This window comes from Marmota monax, unplaced genomic scaffold (assembly GCF_021218885.2).
Source record: "Marmota monax isolate L192 unplaced genomic scaffold, Marmota_monax_Labrador192_F-V1.1 WCK01_AAM20220418_F8-fsc00043, whole genome shotgun sequence".
Lineage (NCBI taxonomy): Eukaryota > Metazoa > Chordata > Mammalia > Rodentia > Sciuridae > Marmota > Marmota monax.
Window position 1 is genome coordinate 12500622 of NW_026691982.1, and position 13563 is coordinate 12514184.

At 36.1% G+C, this 13563-nt stretch overlaps 1 protein-coding gene across 1 annotated transcript in view; it reads left to right on the plus strand.

Annotated features, from left to right (window-relative positions):
• Nucleotides 1-13563, plus strand: part of Sgcg (sarcoglycan gamma) — a 77557-nt gene that overhangs the window by 55079 nt on the left and 8915 nt on the right. The window contains exons 5-6 of the mRNA XM_046447887.2: nt 261-380; nt 11310-11382. Of these exons, the coding sequence (XP_046303843.1) occupies nt 261-380; nt 11310-11382 (193 nt within the window). The remainder of the gene's footprint in view (nt 1-260; nt 381-11309; nt 11383-13563) is intronic.

Here is a 13563-nt window from a genome sequence, read left to right on the forward strand (position 1 = left end):
ATAAATATGAACAAAAAATATCTTTTAAATGGTCATGCATCTATTTGATATTGATTAGCATGTGCTTGACAAATTAATTTTAATTATAGATTTAAGCTTAAGACTTACAAACTTTAGTCACAGAATCAATAAAACTATTGATAGCAAATCCTAAATGTTTAGTTACTTGGTACTGGATGACATGGCATAGTAAAAAATAAGGATTTCAACATTGCCTATGGTAAATACTTTATAATAAACTGTTTTAATTGATCCTTCAGGTCCTAAAATGGTAGAAGTCCAGAGTCAGCAGTTTCAGATCAACTCCAAAGATGGAAAGCCACTTTTTACTGTTGATGAAAAGGAAGTTGTGGTTGGCACAGATAAACTTCGGGTGACTGGTATGTAGTAACCTTGAGAAAGACAATATCTCATGGAATGCACTTCTGCATTTGTATTTTTGGCAACTTTATTCTGGACTCTTTATTAGATAAGAAAACATAGTTCGAATCTGTTAACTTCTCTTGGTGGCATAACTTTTGAAATTCTTGTTATCCTCTCCTAGGAGAATGAAATCTCTTCCCCCTCCTGGCTTCCACCACATTTTACCCTTTCTCTCTTGCCAATTGGTGTAACCCAAAGGCTTATCATATACTCCTCTAAGATTTGTATAATTCAATTATCTGTTTTTCAGGTTAATTTTATTCCCATTATATCAGGTATTTGGATTTCCTACATTTCTACAAAAAAAGAAAAAGGAAAGAAAACACTTTTGGTGAATAAAATGTAGAATAAGTTCTCATAGTATTCACATTTAACAAAAAGATGAAATGTAATGAAAAGATTGTTTTTCAGGACATATTCTAAATTCACTTGCTAAACTTCTGTAAAGAGTAGAAGGCATAAACAATCAGGTACTTATTGAATCTATTCCATACTCTTCTGTCTCATTCTGAAAACCAATAGCAACATTATTCTCTTATTAATATTACCAAACTCTCAAATGAAAACGAGATGTTTCTGACCTAGAAAGTAGACCCTGCCCTAATACAGTATTATGTAATATTGCAGTATTTTCTAGGCATTAGTGTCTCTGATATTACAAAATGAATGACACTAGAAAGAGTATTAAAGGAAATTGATAATTGCCCGGTACAGACCTAGACAGTTCTACTTACAGGCTTCCAGTTTTATGATGGGGTGAAAGCAATACATATTGGGTTGAAGTCCCACTTCTCTCCCTGGGAAGCAGTGTGCAGTCGGATCCTCTGTGGTGATGCTGGGCGGCACGGTAACCAGAGCTCCCAGCTAGCCACATGATCATGAGGACAATCAACTGACACTGTGTACTCTGTTGCTACACTATGATGTTCACTATATGCTAATAGTATTGACTGAAATATTTTTATTTATGAATGGTTTACTGGGATATAACTCCTCACAAATCAAGGAGCTTCTATATAAGAAATATAGCCTTTGCAGATCTAGAATCTATTCCTACTTCAAAAAGTACTAGCTACATGACCTCAAGAAATTATTTTGTCTTTGTTGGCTGTTTCCTCACTTTTATGAGTGGGTTGTTAACAGTATCTTTATTCTCCTATTACTGCTGAATCACATGGATTGATGTGTGCAAAGGAGAACAGAGTTCTGGGGAGAGTATTACTGCAGAACAGAGCAATAGAATCCACAGGAAAAACAGTCTACACATGAGCTTACACTGCCTCAGCCCCACGCCATCCTTCACAGAGAATTAGGAAAATCAACTTTACCTGGCCCAGAGTTCATGCCAGGCTATAACATCATTAGTGGAACAGATGAGAAAAACTGAGAGCAACTATATTATTTATTACCGGCACGCATGCATCAAAACCACCTTGACATTTTGTTATATTATACTCATATTTATTATATTCACCCCCAGAGTTTCTGATTCAGTAGGTCTGGAATGGTTTTGAGAATCTGCAGTTTGAACACACTTTAGATGATGCTGGTGCTGTAGTTTCAGGGACCACACTCTGAGAACCACTGCCCTATGCTAATTTGATCAGAGTCAATGGAAAAAAGCAACAGGTCAGCAACACGTAGACACTTTCTAGAAGACACACCCAAGTTATCCTTTAAAAATAAATAAATAAAAGCCTTCTTCTTCTTTCTTTCTTTTTTTGGTCCAAGGCAGAAAATTCTCCCCCAAATCCTCATTTTTTTTTCCAATGAGGCAAACTAGAACAGATATACCCCCACTTTTCTGACTGTGTAACTTCCTTGTCATTATGATATCATACTAATATGAAATTCTTGTTGCCTTGGCAACCCGGGTGACCAGATCTTACTTCTTCTCAGCTCAACAATATGTTCTTAGCTTCCCCTGTAATTAAAGAAAACCAAGAAATTCCACATTTCTGACTTTCCTTGTTTCTCTCCGATGTCTGACTCTCTATGTATTGTGTAGCCTAGACTTTCTCAACAATAACAATATTAACATTCCAAGTTGGATGGTGCTTTGGGTGTGGATAAGGGGACAGTTCTGTGCATGGCAGGATGTTTACAGCAGGATGTTTCCTAGCTCCTATATACTAGATACCAATAGCATCTTCACTGCCTCATTTATGACAACCAAAAATGTTTCAATTCACTGCCAAAAACTTCAGGGAGAAGGGGAGTTAAATCAACCCCAGCCGAGAATCTCTGGTCTACCCTAAATCTATAATGTTTTTCTGGAATTCATTAGCATTTGTTTAATGTTTACTAATTAAGCTAAATTCCATTGTAAACAATGCTTACATTTGGGCTGGGGAGATGGAAACACAAGTTAACTTGTTGGATGTATTGTGTTAAGCGCAATAAAAGATGTCTGGACAAAGGAATTTGGGAGCAACCCAGAGAAAGGAGTCAGTTCTTCCAGGATATAATGGGAAGAGAGACAAACTGGGTCAGAAAATATTTCCCAAGGAATAAGATGTTTTAGAATGATGAGTACGAGTTTTTCAGAAGAAAAAATAAGGCTTATCATTCTGTGCAGAATGTAAAGCACGAATGGATATTAATAGATAATTGGTAAAACAAAAATATCAATGGTTAACTTTTTAAGGGTCAGACTGAGACCCATCCTAGCTGCTCCAGTGAGTAGGCATGTGACCTTGAGTGAGTACTTTCCCTCAGTGCTTCACACTACAAACATCAGTATCCACGGATCACTGATAGTAGGATGTTGTGTAGCATCCCACAAAAATTGATTGTCACATTAAGATGCAGGGTTCTAGGAAGTCAAAAATGGAGTAGAAATGATGTGATCACTGACAAAACCACCAACTAAAGAAGAACTGGAAAGTTAGACTTGCCAGCCCTGAAGAAGAAGGTACAAATCAACCACAAGGATGACGACCTGACAGGCACTACTTCAAGGAGTGATCGTTTTAAAATTGCAGATTAATATTCACCCTTGAGATGATTGATGGCGCTCTCGATATGGCTATTATTGTTTTACTGCCAATGTTAAATATTAAGTGAACAAAGCCACGTTGTGCCACTGTGGTATTGTGTAGAATTCTAAGGATGACCTTTGCCCTTGTGTGATTCCCTCCCCTGCGAGTGAAAGTGGAATCCATGAGTATGTCACTCTTGTGATTGTGTCATTTACATGGCAAGAGGGAAATAATCTGGGTGGCCTAATCAGACTTCATGAACCCTTCAGGAACAGAGAGTTTTTCTGCCTGGTAGCAGAAGGGAGAGCTGGAGAGATTCAAGAGCAAGCAGGATTCATTGCTCTGCTGTTCAGGAAGACGGAGGGGGGCTCTGTGTCAAGGTAATTGTGGCTCTGGAAGCTGAGAAAGGACCAGGGCAGAGAGCATGGAAACAGAGTCTCTGCCCTACAACCACAGGGAACTGAGTTCTGCCAACTACCTAAATGAGCTGAGAAGCAGCCTCTTGCCTGGAGCCTCCAGGTGGGATCATTTTCCAGCTGCCACCTAGAGAGACCCCAAGCTTAAAACCCAGCCAAACCCATTGAGTAGAACCTGGGACTTACAGGACCTGGGGCTAACAAATGGGCATGGTTTCTATCAGCTAAGTTTGTCATAATTAGTAGCACAGAAATAGAAAAAAAAAGGCATCCTTCATGCCATTCCCACTACGGTGGGAAATAGCACCAAACAAAACAAAACTAGATTTATTTTTTACTTATGTAATTTCATAGTTCCTACAATTCTAAGTTTTGTTCAGTATAATAGAATGTTTTTATGAACTCAAGTCTCTCAAGATAAACTCATACAAAAACTTTTCTCCACTACTTCCTCTGAGAGTTTGATCCTTTTTTAAGTGGATTGACTCTAAGTAGCCTTTGGATTTTTCTCAGATCTGCAAAAGTAGCAACAGGTGACAGCCAAGGAAAGAGGAGCAGTAGGAGAGGAGAAGAGAGCCTCACTGTGGGGGTTGGGAAAAGAAATGGAACATTTGCTTCACTTTTCTCATTGGCACAGCTGCTCTCAGCATGGGGCTACAAGGGAGGGGTGAAGTGCTCTAAATTTAACACAGTGCTCTCTGAACTTCTAACTCATAGTAAATCCTCACTGGACTCAGAAACATTTTCTTGCCATTGTATTTGTCTCTTTTATTCAAATAATACCAAAGAAAAAGATGAAACTCTTTGTTAATTCGTAATTCCTTAGTCAACTAGGAAGCTACAGATAGTTTTTAAAGTAAGATGTATAGAGAAAATTAGATACTTTCGCCAGCTCAGTTGGATTAACCTAGGCTTCATCCCCCCTTCAAAATAGAATTGGTTGCCAAGTGACCAAGTTAGTGTGCCTCTCTTCCTAACCCCAGTTACAGAGCATATTCTAGGAATAACATCAAAATTTTGTCTTCAAAAGGATATATTCCATACCATTGCCATAAATGACTTCTGCCAGATGATAAATTATTAGGCTACCCAAGTGTATTTTTTAGCACCTTGATAATAATTTGGTAGGCTGATTCTGTTCCTCAACATTAAGTTTAAAATAAGAAGGTCCTGTAATCGTATACAATTCCCACCACTAATAAGCTCTAGTGATAGGCCCAGTGCAACTTCTTTATCATTTTCTGAGCAGATGAGCAGGATTACATTAAGTCAGAGTGATCCTGTAGAAATGCTGGAGTCTCCCACAAATTCTTTACGACTAACAAAAGCAGACCTACAGAAGGAAGATTTCAACGGCTGAGAAGTGAAAATAAGCATGGATAGGTCCAGGTCCCATAAAGAGACATAAAGACAGACATCTGGAAGGTTCTTAAAGATCACCATATCCTTCAAGCCCATATCCAAGATCACCAAAAACTTTGAGATGCAGCCTGTGGACAGCTGATGAACCTCCTACCACAGGACCCAATTAAAACTGGTTCAAACTATAAGGCCATACGTTGCCTCAAGAAGTCTGGAAAGGGTAACTCCTGGCTGAGTAATTTATTGATTCCATGTTTTTCTCTTGGGAACTACTTTGACATTCCTCTGTGAATGCAAAATGGTTCTATCAGCTCCAAGCATCACCTTCAAGCATCACCTTCCTCTGTGATTACTTCCATCTACGAGAAGAACTCAGTGGCTCCTGGTGAAATGGTCTCTAAGTTATACTTCCAGCCTAGAATTCTCCTCATATTCAATTGCTTGCATTTCTCTTGTAAGTGGCATTTAGCTCAATTTTATTTTGTGAACCCAATCTAAAACAGTTTTAAGACATTCATATTCATTTTGATAACTTCTCTATTAGAGTTTATCTATGTAATAATTATTTCATGGTCTTTATGTTTTAATCATATGGAGTTTGAGTTTGAAATGAGCCTAATGTGAGGGGAGATAGAAAGGGATCAGATCATGGAAGGACTTGTTGGTCATTATAGAGATGTGGGATTTGTTCAAATGCAATGAAAAAACATTGAACTGTTTTGAATGGCATACCCCTTGAGTTATCATACATTTTAAGATCAGTCTAATCATTGCAAGGGTGGATAGATTGTTTGAAGGCAAGAATTAAAGCCTTAAGACAGGATGACATTAATTGCAGTACAAGCAATCCATGATGGTGACCTGCCTAGATGGTAGCAGTGGTACAGAGGGAAGTGAATTACTCCAAATTAAGATCTGACATGTAGAGCTTGTCAGTAGATCAAATGGGTGGCAGATAACCCAGGAGAGAATTTTTTGTTGGATAATGGCATTACTCTCTGGAAAATGGCTAAGCCTAAGGAGAAGAATACATTTGCACAGCAGAAGGCATTAACTTTTCATATTTTAGGTATGTAAGTTGAGGATACTTGTGAAACAGCCACGTGGATGTGTCAGTTTAGTAGCTATTGGGTATGTGATCTAGTTATTGCTCAGAGCAAAAGTCGAGGCTGGAGATACAAAGGAGCTTCCTGCACCAATTGAGCTCTAAAAAAATGCCGACATTAGAGGCCATAAAGAAGAGAGCCACGAAAAAAAAAAAGAGTGAAAAGGGGAGACAGTGTGGTGGAAGGGATATCTTGGTAGCCGTGTTTCTGTACCAATAGAGCCCATGCTCCCAGAATGTGGAATCAAAAGAAAATGACAGAAACTGTCCTTGGGTATATCATCATGGAAGTCACTGCTATCTTGACAAGAGCGTTTTTATGAAAGGCCAGAGATGGTTGAAATGGTTATAATGTGAGTAGAATGGGAGGTAGTAGAGCTTTTATGTGGAAGTTTGGCACTGAGGCAGGCAATGGTATTATTTTGTTTCAATTGAAAAGCCCGTATCAGCCCATAAAATGCTCAGTGAATATGTGGCATGAACCTCAATGGTTATCAGTTTAGATACAAAAATCTGAGTGGATAGTACCTACTATTTGAACATAAGTATTAATAGTAAATTCTGGGTTGTTGTTTTTTTCCCTGTAACTGAAAGAACCTAGAAATAGCAGCATGTTGGGAAGAATGGAGCAAATAGGAGCCATTTTCCCCCCAGTTGGGTTCTGACCATGAACTCCCTGATTGTTGGACACTATTACATGAATGTTTCACCTTCTTTCACCACCATTTCAAAACATCTTCTACCACAGTCTTACTACATACAGAGCTCCACATGAGTGTCATTTATCATAAAATGCTCTAGAATCCAGAAGAGAAGAATGATGTTACATAAATACTACTACTTCCCTGTAGAAATGACCAGACTATCTATCATGTCTAATCTTGGTGACATATTCTTTTAAAAAATTAAAAAGTTAGCATTATAAAGACAAGGATTTGTCTTTTGTACTTTTTTTTTCATTTTAGGTTGTACTTTCCAGAATTAACAATATACATTTTTAAGAGGATGACTTTAATGCATGGGTTAATTAATGTCATCTATCTTATAGTAGAATTCTTTTCCTACATAAAATTTAGGTTATATGATCTCAAATAAATGTGTTTTATTTTCTACAAGGAACAAGTGTTTTGCCAATTATATTTTTAATCAAAATTTGTTTGGGAATATTGAAATTGGAGTGCAAAAATAAAGGAAATATATTTACATTGACCGATGAAAAACCACTTACTGAGAATCATTTTATGAAGTCATGCAGGGAAATTCATTTTATTATATGCAAATAGGTTCTGAGGAGTATATATACTTTGAGGCTAAATGGTAATGACATAATTAAGATCATATAATGGGGGCATTTACAATTTCAGTGATAGAGAAACTGCTGCTCTTATTTAAAGGTTGTATATCTGCCTATATGTACATTACCATCATGTGACAATATCACTAATTATGATTATATCAGAAGTAACGAAAATTTTAAATTCCACAGCAATGTATGTAAAAAACCTATTATTGAGTTATATTTCTTTGTAAAAATAGTGCCACTGACACTGAATAATTTCAGCTTTTAAGGGGAAAAGAATTGAAGCTATCCTCAAATAAAAATTGCCTGAGGGTGTAGATCAGTGGTAGACAAAGCCTTGGGTTCAATCCCCACACTAGGAAAAAAAATTGCTTCTGCAATTGAAATACACTATAGTTTCCAGTTTGGTTTTACAAAGGGTATATTTTTGTAGAGATTAAAATGTCTTGACACTTCTTTTTTCAGTCATCTTACCATTTGTTTATATAAAAACAGATAAAAAATGACATAAGAGTTTAAGGTCCATATTCCTTTCATTTCTATTACTTAGTTATGGAAAGAAATTATTTTTTGAATTATATATGCTCCTTGACTTATAATATATTTCAATAAACCCATCATAAGTTGGAAATATTGCAAATTAAATGTTTTCAATGCATCTAACCTACCGAGCTTCCCAGATTAATTTAGCTTACCTGAAAAGTGATCAGAACAATTAAATGAGTCTACAGCTGGTCAACATCATCTAACATCCAGCCTATTTTACACACAGTAACCGTGTGATCACAGGCCTGACCAGAAGCTGCAGCTTATTGCCACTGCCCTACATCTCAAGAGAGCATGGGGCCACATATCATGATTCTAGGAAGATCAAAATTCAAATACTGATTTTACTGAATGTATATTGCTTTCACACCAGCATAAATTTAAACAATTATACAAAGAACCATCCTAAGTTGGGGACCATCTGTATTTGTAAAGCTCATCCTAGGTCTCTCATAACAAAGCACTGTTCATGTCTCAACGATGATATTTAAACCACACAAAAATCTACTTCTCATATAAAACTATACTTAGCATATCTCTGCCTAATGATTGGTTTGTGGTGTTCTTTACTTTTTCTTTTATGTCTTGCAAATCAGAAGAAGCAGAAGAAAGAAAAACATAAAGAGGATGTACAAATATCATACAAATTACTGAGTTAAATTATTTTCTGCCTCCACCAAACACAAAATGTTGTCTATACTCAGGCAAACCAAACATTGTACTATAAAATTTGATTGGCACAATTCATTGTGGAAACTCCAATGCTTAGTATAGCCTTACTTTACATAATGGTCCCCATTATCATTTAGGTTTGCTTAAGTGGTAGTTTAAAGAGATGTGACTTGTTAGAATATATTGGGATCTGTTTCTCATCTGAATATAATTTGCATTAATTATAATTTTCATGAACCATTAACCTTCATTTATGTGTTCCTTTATTTCAGCTGACGCTAGTTTTTATGTAAATCATGCTACTAAATCTGGTTGTAATTTTAAAATTTCATTTTGTGCTGATTTAAATCTCTTTTACTTATGTACCATAAGCTATTATTTCTTAAAATGAGAGCTTTCAATGTGATAATTTGTCATGTCTTCACATTTAAGTAAAATCACAAAGAAAATAGTAATTATAATAGCAAAGCTAATATAGTTAGTACTATTGTGAAGAAAACATGAAGGCATTGGGGCTGGGAGTGTAGCTCAGTGATAGAGTGCTTGCCTAACATGTGTAACGCCCTGGGTTTGGCCCCCATCATAGAAAACAGAAAAGTGAAGGTATTAGGAATCCTTAAATTAACAAGGGCTGCTGCTGAGACCTTTAGCCCAGGATAATTTCTCAACCTAGTCCAGGAAACTTTCACAAACGCACTTGTTTTTGAATGCCCAATATCAAAACCAGTACAATGATAGATTAGAAAATAAACATTTTAATTGTTGGAGGGTTTCCTATAGAAGAAAGTCTGTACCATGTGAGGATGAGTTCTGAGATCCCTGTGGAATCAAGAGGGAGATATAAATTTCTTGTGAACTACAGCAGCAGCCCTAAAACAGGGAGGGGCCTAAACCAGAGGAGGCCTGAGATGGGCAGGGCCTGAACTAGGGGTAGGGCCAGAGCCAGGCTCCTGCCACCAAGGTAAATCATGACAGGTGCATGCAGACATGTCTATCCATAAAATTCAAGAGGAGAAATATTTTAGATGAACAATGAAGTTGCATTTACATCTTGGATCTTTTACATTTCCATGATGTGCACCCATGACAGTTTCCTGCCCCAGATTACAGTTTATCTTGCAATCCTTGCCCATGAGCTACATACATTCATAAATGTCCATGTCCTTTAAGATTCAGACTAAATTTTTTTTTCATATCAAGTCTTTCCAACTCTTGTAAAGTAATTCTTCCCTGCCAATGACCACCAAAATAACCGTGTTGCACTTTGCTCCTGGCACATTGCTTTCTATCATACATCTATAGTTTATTTGTGTATGAGAAATCCAACAGCTTATAGATTAAAATGTGGGCTTTAAATTCAAATTACAACTCTGCATTTAACTATCTTATCCTAGGAAAGCAAATTAACCTCTCTGTTCCTCAGTTTCCTTGTCGGGAAAATATTATCTTCTTAATAAGGCTCAAAGTATTAAACAAGTTAGGACATAACAGTGTGTCATTTTCAACTGTATATCTCTGCACCCCAAATGACAGAATGTCTGGCATGCAATTAGTTCTTAAACTAATGAAAATGATAATGTACCAATTGCTAGAAATTAGCAGGTCTATTTTGAATATTTAATTTTTTAATTATTCTATGCATTAGAAATAAGTGCACAACACAACTTTTACACATAAAATCTAGATAATTAGTTAACTTATCGTTGCCTACAACATAAATGCAAATGCATTTTTTTTAATTTTTTATTGTTGGTTGTTCAAAACATTACATAGTTCTTGATATATCATATTTCACACTTTGATTCAAGTGGGTTATGAACTCCCATTTTTACCCCGTATACAAATTGCAGAATCACATCAGTTACACATCCATTGATTTACATATTGCCATACTAGTGTCTGTTGTATTCTGCTGCCTTTCCTATCCTCTACTATCCCCCCGCAAATGCATTTTTTAACAGGAATTATTTTTCAATTTGATAGCAGGTACCGTACTCAATAAACCCACTGATTTTGAATCATTTTGAAAATCACATTTCGTTGATAGGATGTTGTTGTAGTCTAGAAAAGTAAAGAAGAAGTTGTGCCTTTTTTTGTCTGTGACTGAAACATCTGTACAAATTCAGCAACAAACAACAAAATCTACAGGTTGAGTATCCCAGAAATGTTTCAGATTTTTTTTTAAAAAAAAATTAATACATGATGCGAAATCTAGGGGATGGGAACCAAGTCTGAAGACACATTTTTTTGTTTGTTTGTTTCATATACACCTTAAACACATAACCTGAAGGTAACATTATACGATTTGCATGTGACCTCTCACATAAGGTCCGGTGTAGACATTTCCACTTTTGACACCAATGTCAGTGCTCAAAAAGTTTCAGATGTTGGAATATTTTGGATTTCCAGATTAGGGATGCTCAACCTGTGTCAAATGGAAGTTTTATTTCTTTGGTGCCACTTATTTTGCTTTGGTTCTGGACACATCTTTGGTTTTTGTTCAGGGCCTGAAGGAGCTCTTTTTGAACACTCGGTGGAGACACCCCTTGTCAGAGCCGACCCATTTGAAGACCTTAGGTAAGAATTTTTGTTCCAATTTAAACAAACTCTTGCAGAAGATAACTGGGTATGTGGTGCAATAATATTTCAGCAGTTGTTACCAGATTATTTCTTACTGCATTAGTTGGCTTTATTTTCATTGACTTTTTGCACTTAACCAGTCATTATTAATTGAACTCCAAAACAAGACAAAAGTTCTATTGATTTTACACTACTCTTTTCTCTGAGTTCCATGCCTCTTCACTCTCCCTGTCCCCCCTGCTTTGACTCAGGCTCTGTACTATTCCAACAGTCTACTCCTCCCTCCAGCCTGTTCCTCTCCAGTTGCCCTTCACATTGGTATCAAAGTGACTTTGCTCATTGCAAACTATTTTAAAATACTTCATTGATTCTGCTTCAACCATAGGAAAATTTAACAGCCCTGCAGGGGGTACTCATGGCCTTTTGCGCTCTAGGATGTGCCTGGCAGCTGTCTCCTCCTTATGTGCCCTCCCAGACTTGAGTGGCTGCCATGCCCTCCACCCCATACTTTTTCACAAGTTGTTCCAACTGGCTGGAGGGCCTCTCTTGCTATACCATCCATCTCAACACCATCTGCAAACAAGGCAAAATCTTTTCTCTTCCTTTTAGTGGAAGACAATGGTGCCCATACATGGACTTTGAAATTTGCCAAAGGCATTCTTAAAAATGTGAGTTTACTTCGATTTTTTTTCCTCGCCTTCAGAGTCTGTGTTCCAGTGTGTATTTCACCTCTCCCAGACTACTGAATGTCACATGGTATCTGCCAATTCCAATAATATATGTTTTATATCAAAAACCAAATAATAGCCTTTAAAATAAATGATCTTTAAGTCCAATATATCACTGTAAATCACATTTAAAAGTTGAAGTATACACAGGACAATTAACATATTATAATACGTTACGTATAATAGGGAAAACAAGGTGCAGTAGGGATCCCAGCTTTACATGGACCACCCAGGTAGCCTTGGTCAAACTAATTTTTTGAGATGTTTTTTTTTCATCCAATTGGTATTTTAAATATTAATACTAATCCCCATCATTTTTAGTATTGTTATTATTCTAAATAGGTATTCACACTAATAGGAGTTAGGAAATTCAAACTTTTTTCCTTTTATTTAATATTGAAATCAATATTAAAGGCAAATAGAACTTCAATTTATCATATCCCTTACAGAACATTTGTAACATAAAAATAAAGTGTGGCTATAATTAAAGTACTCCAACGTTCATTAATTTTTATAAAGGACCATAAGATTGATATTAAAGAACTATTTTAGTTAGGGAATAAAATATTTTACTTTCTGAAGACAGGAAAATCATTCAATATCTTTAAAAGTAATCCCATTAACACTATTTTGAAATAGCAAAATAATACAAGTTTTAGAGACATTAAAGCACTTTTAAAAATAAATGTTAAAATATGTAGCTCTCAAAATTAATTCCTCTTATGTTTTCCCATTAGGACATAAACCTGCTAGCTTTTACCACACTCTTATTTAGAAAGAAGACAAAAGAATATCCCATTGCTTTCTAAAAGGTGATACATAAAATTATATAATCTGAGTGTTATAACCAAAGAGACTGAGCAAATACTCAGGAATTACTTGAGTATTCCTTGATATATTCCTTGATGTTGCAAGGAATTATTTGAGGCATTGGTAAGAATGGAAGGTATTAATTAATTTATTGAATGCCTGTGACTGCCAGTAACTATGCCTAGGGCTTTCACATAATGTATCTCATTTAATCATCAACCCAGCCTTAAAATGTAAATAATATTATCCCCATTTTGTAAAGGAAGAAAATGAGATCAAGGTAGTACCATGTTCTAAGTTACAAAACTAAAAATGTAGTTGTTCCATAGTTCAAATTCAGATCCAGTTCTAGAGCCCATGTATATCCTAATCAGTGTCCCCAGCACCCAAGTAGACCCTTGAGATTTGTTCTTTATTATCAGTTTTCCTTGATTGATTGTATGATGGTCATATTTTCTTCTGCAAACTCTTAAACTGTTTCACTTTTTAATTTCTGCATCCAGTTGCATTACTATTCCTGCATGAGTAGCTGAAAAAGATTTCAAAATATCTTAATTGACCTAAGAAAATATTTAATATGATTTTTGGAAGGTTTAGATCACAGTGCATTTATAAATAGGTTTCTGAAATATATGGATTT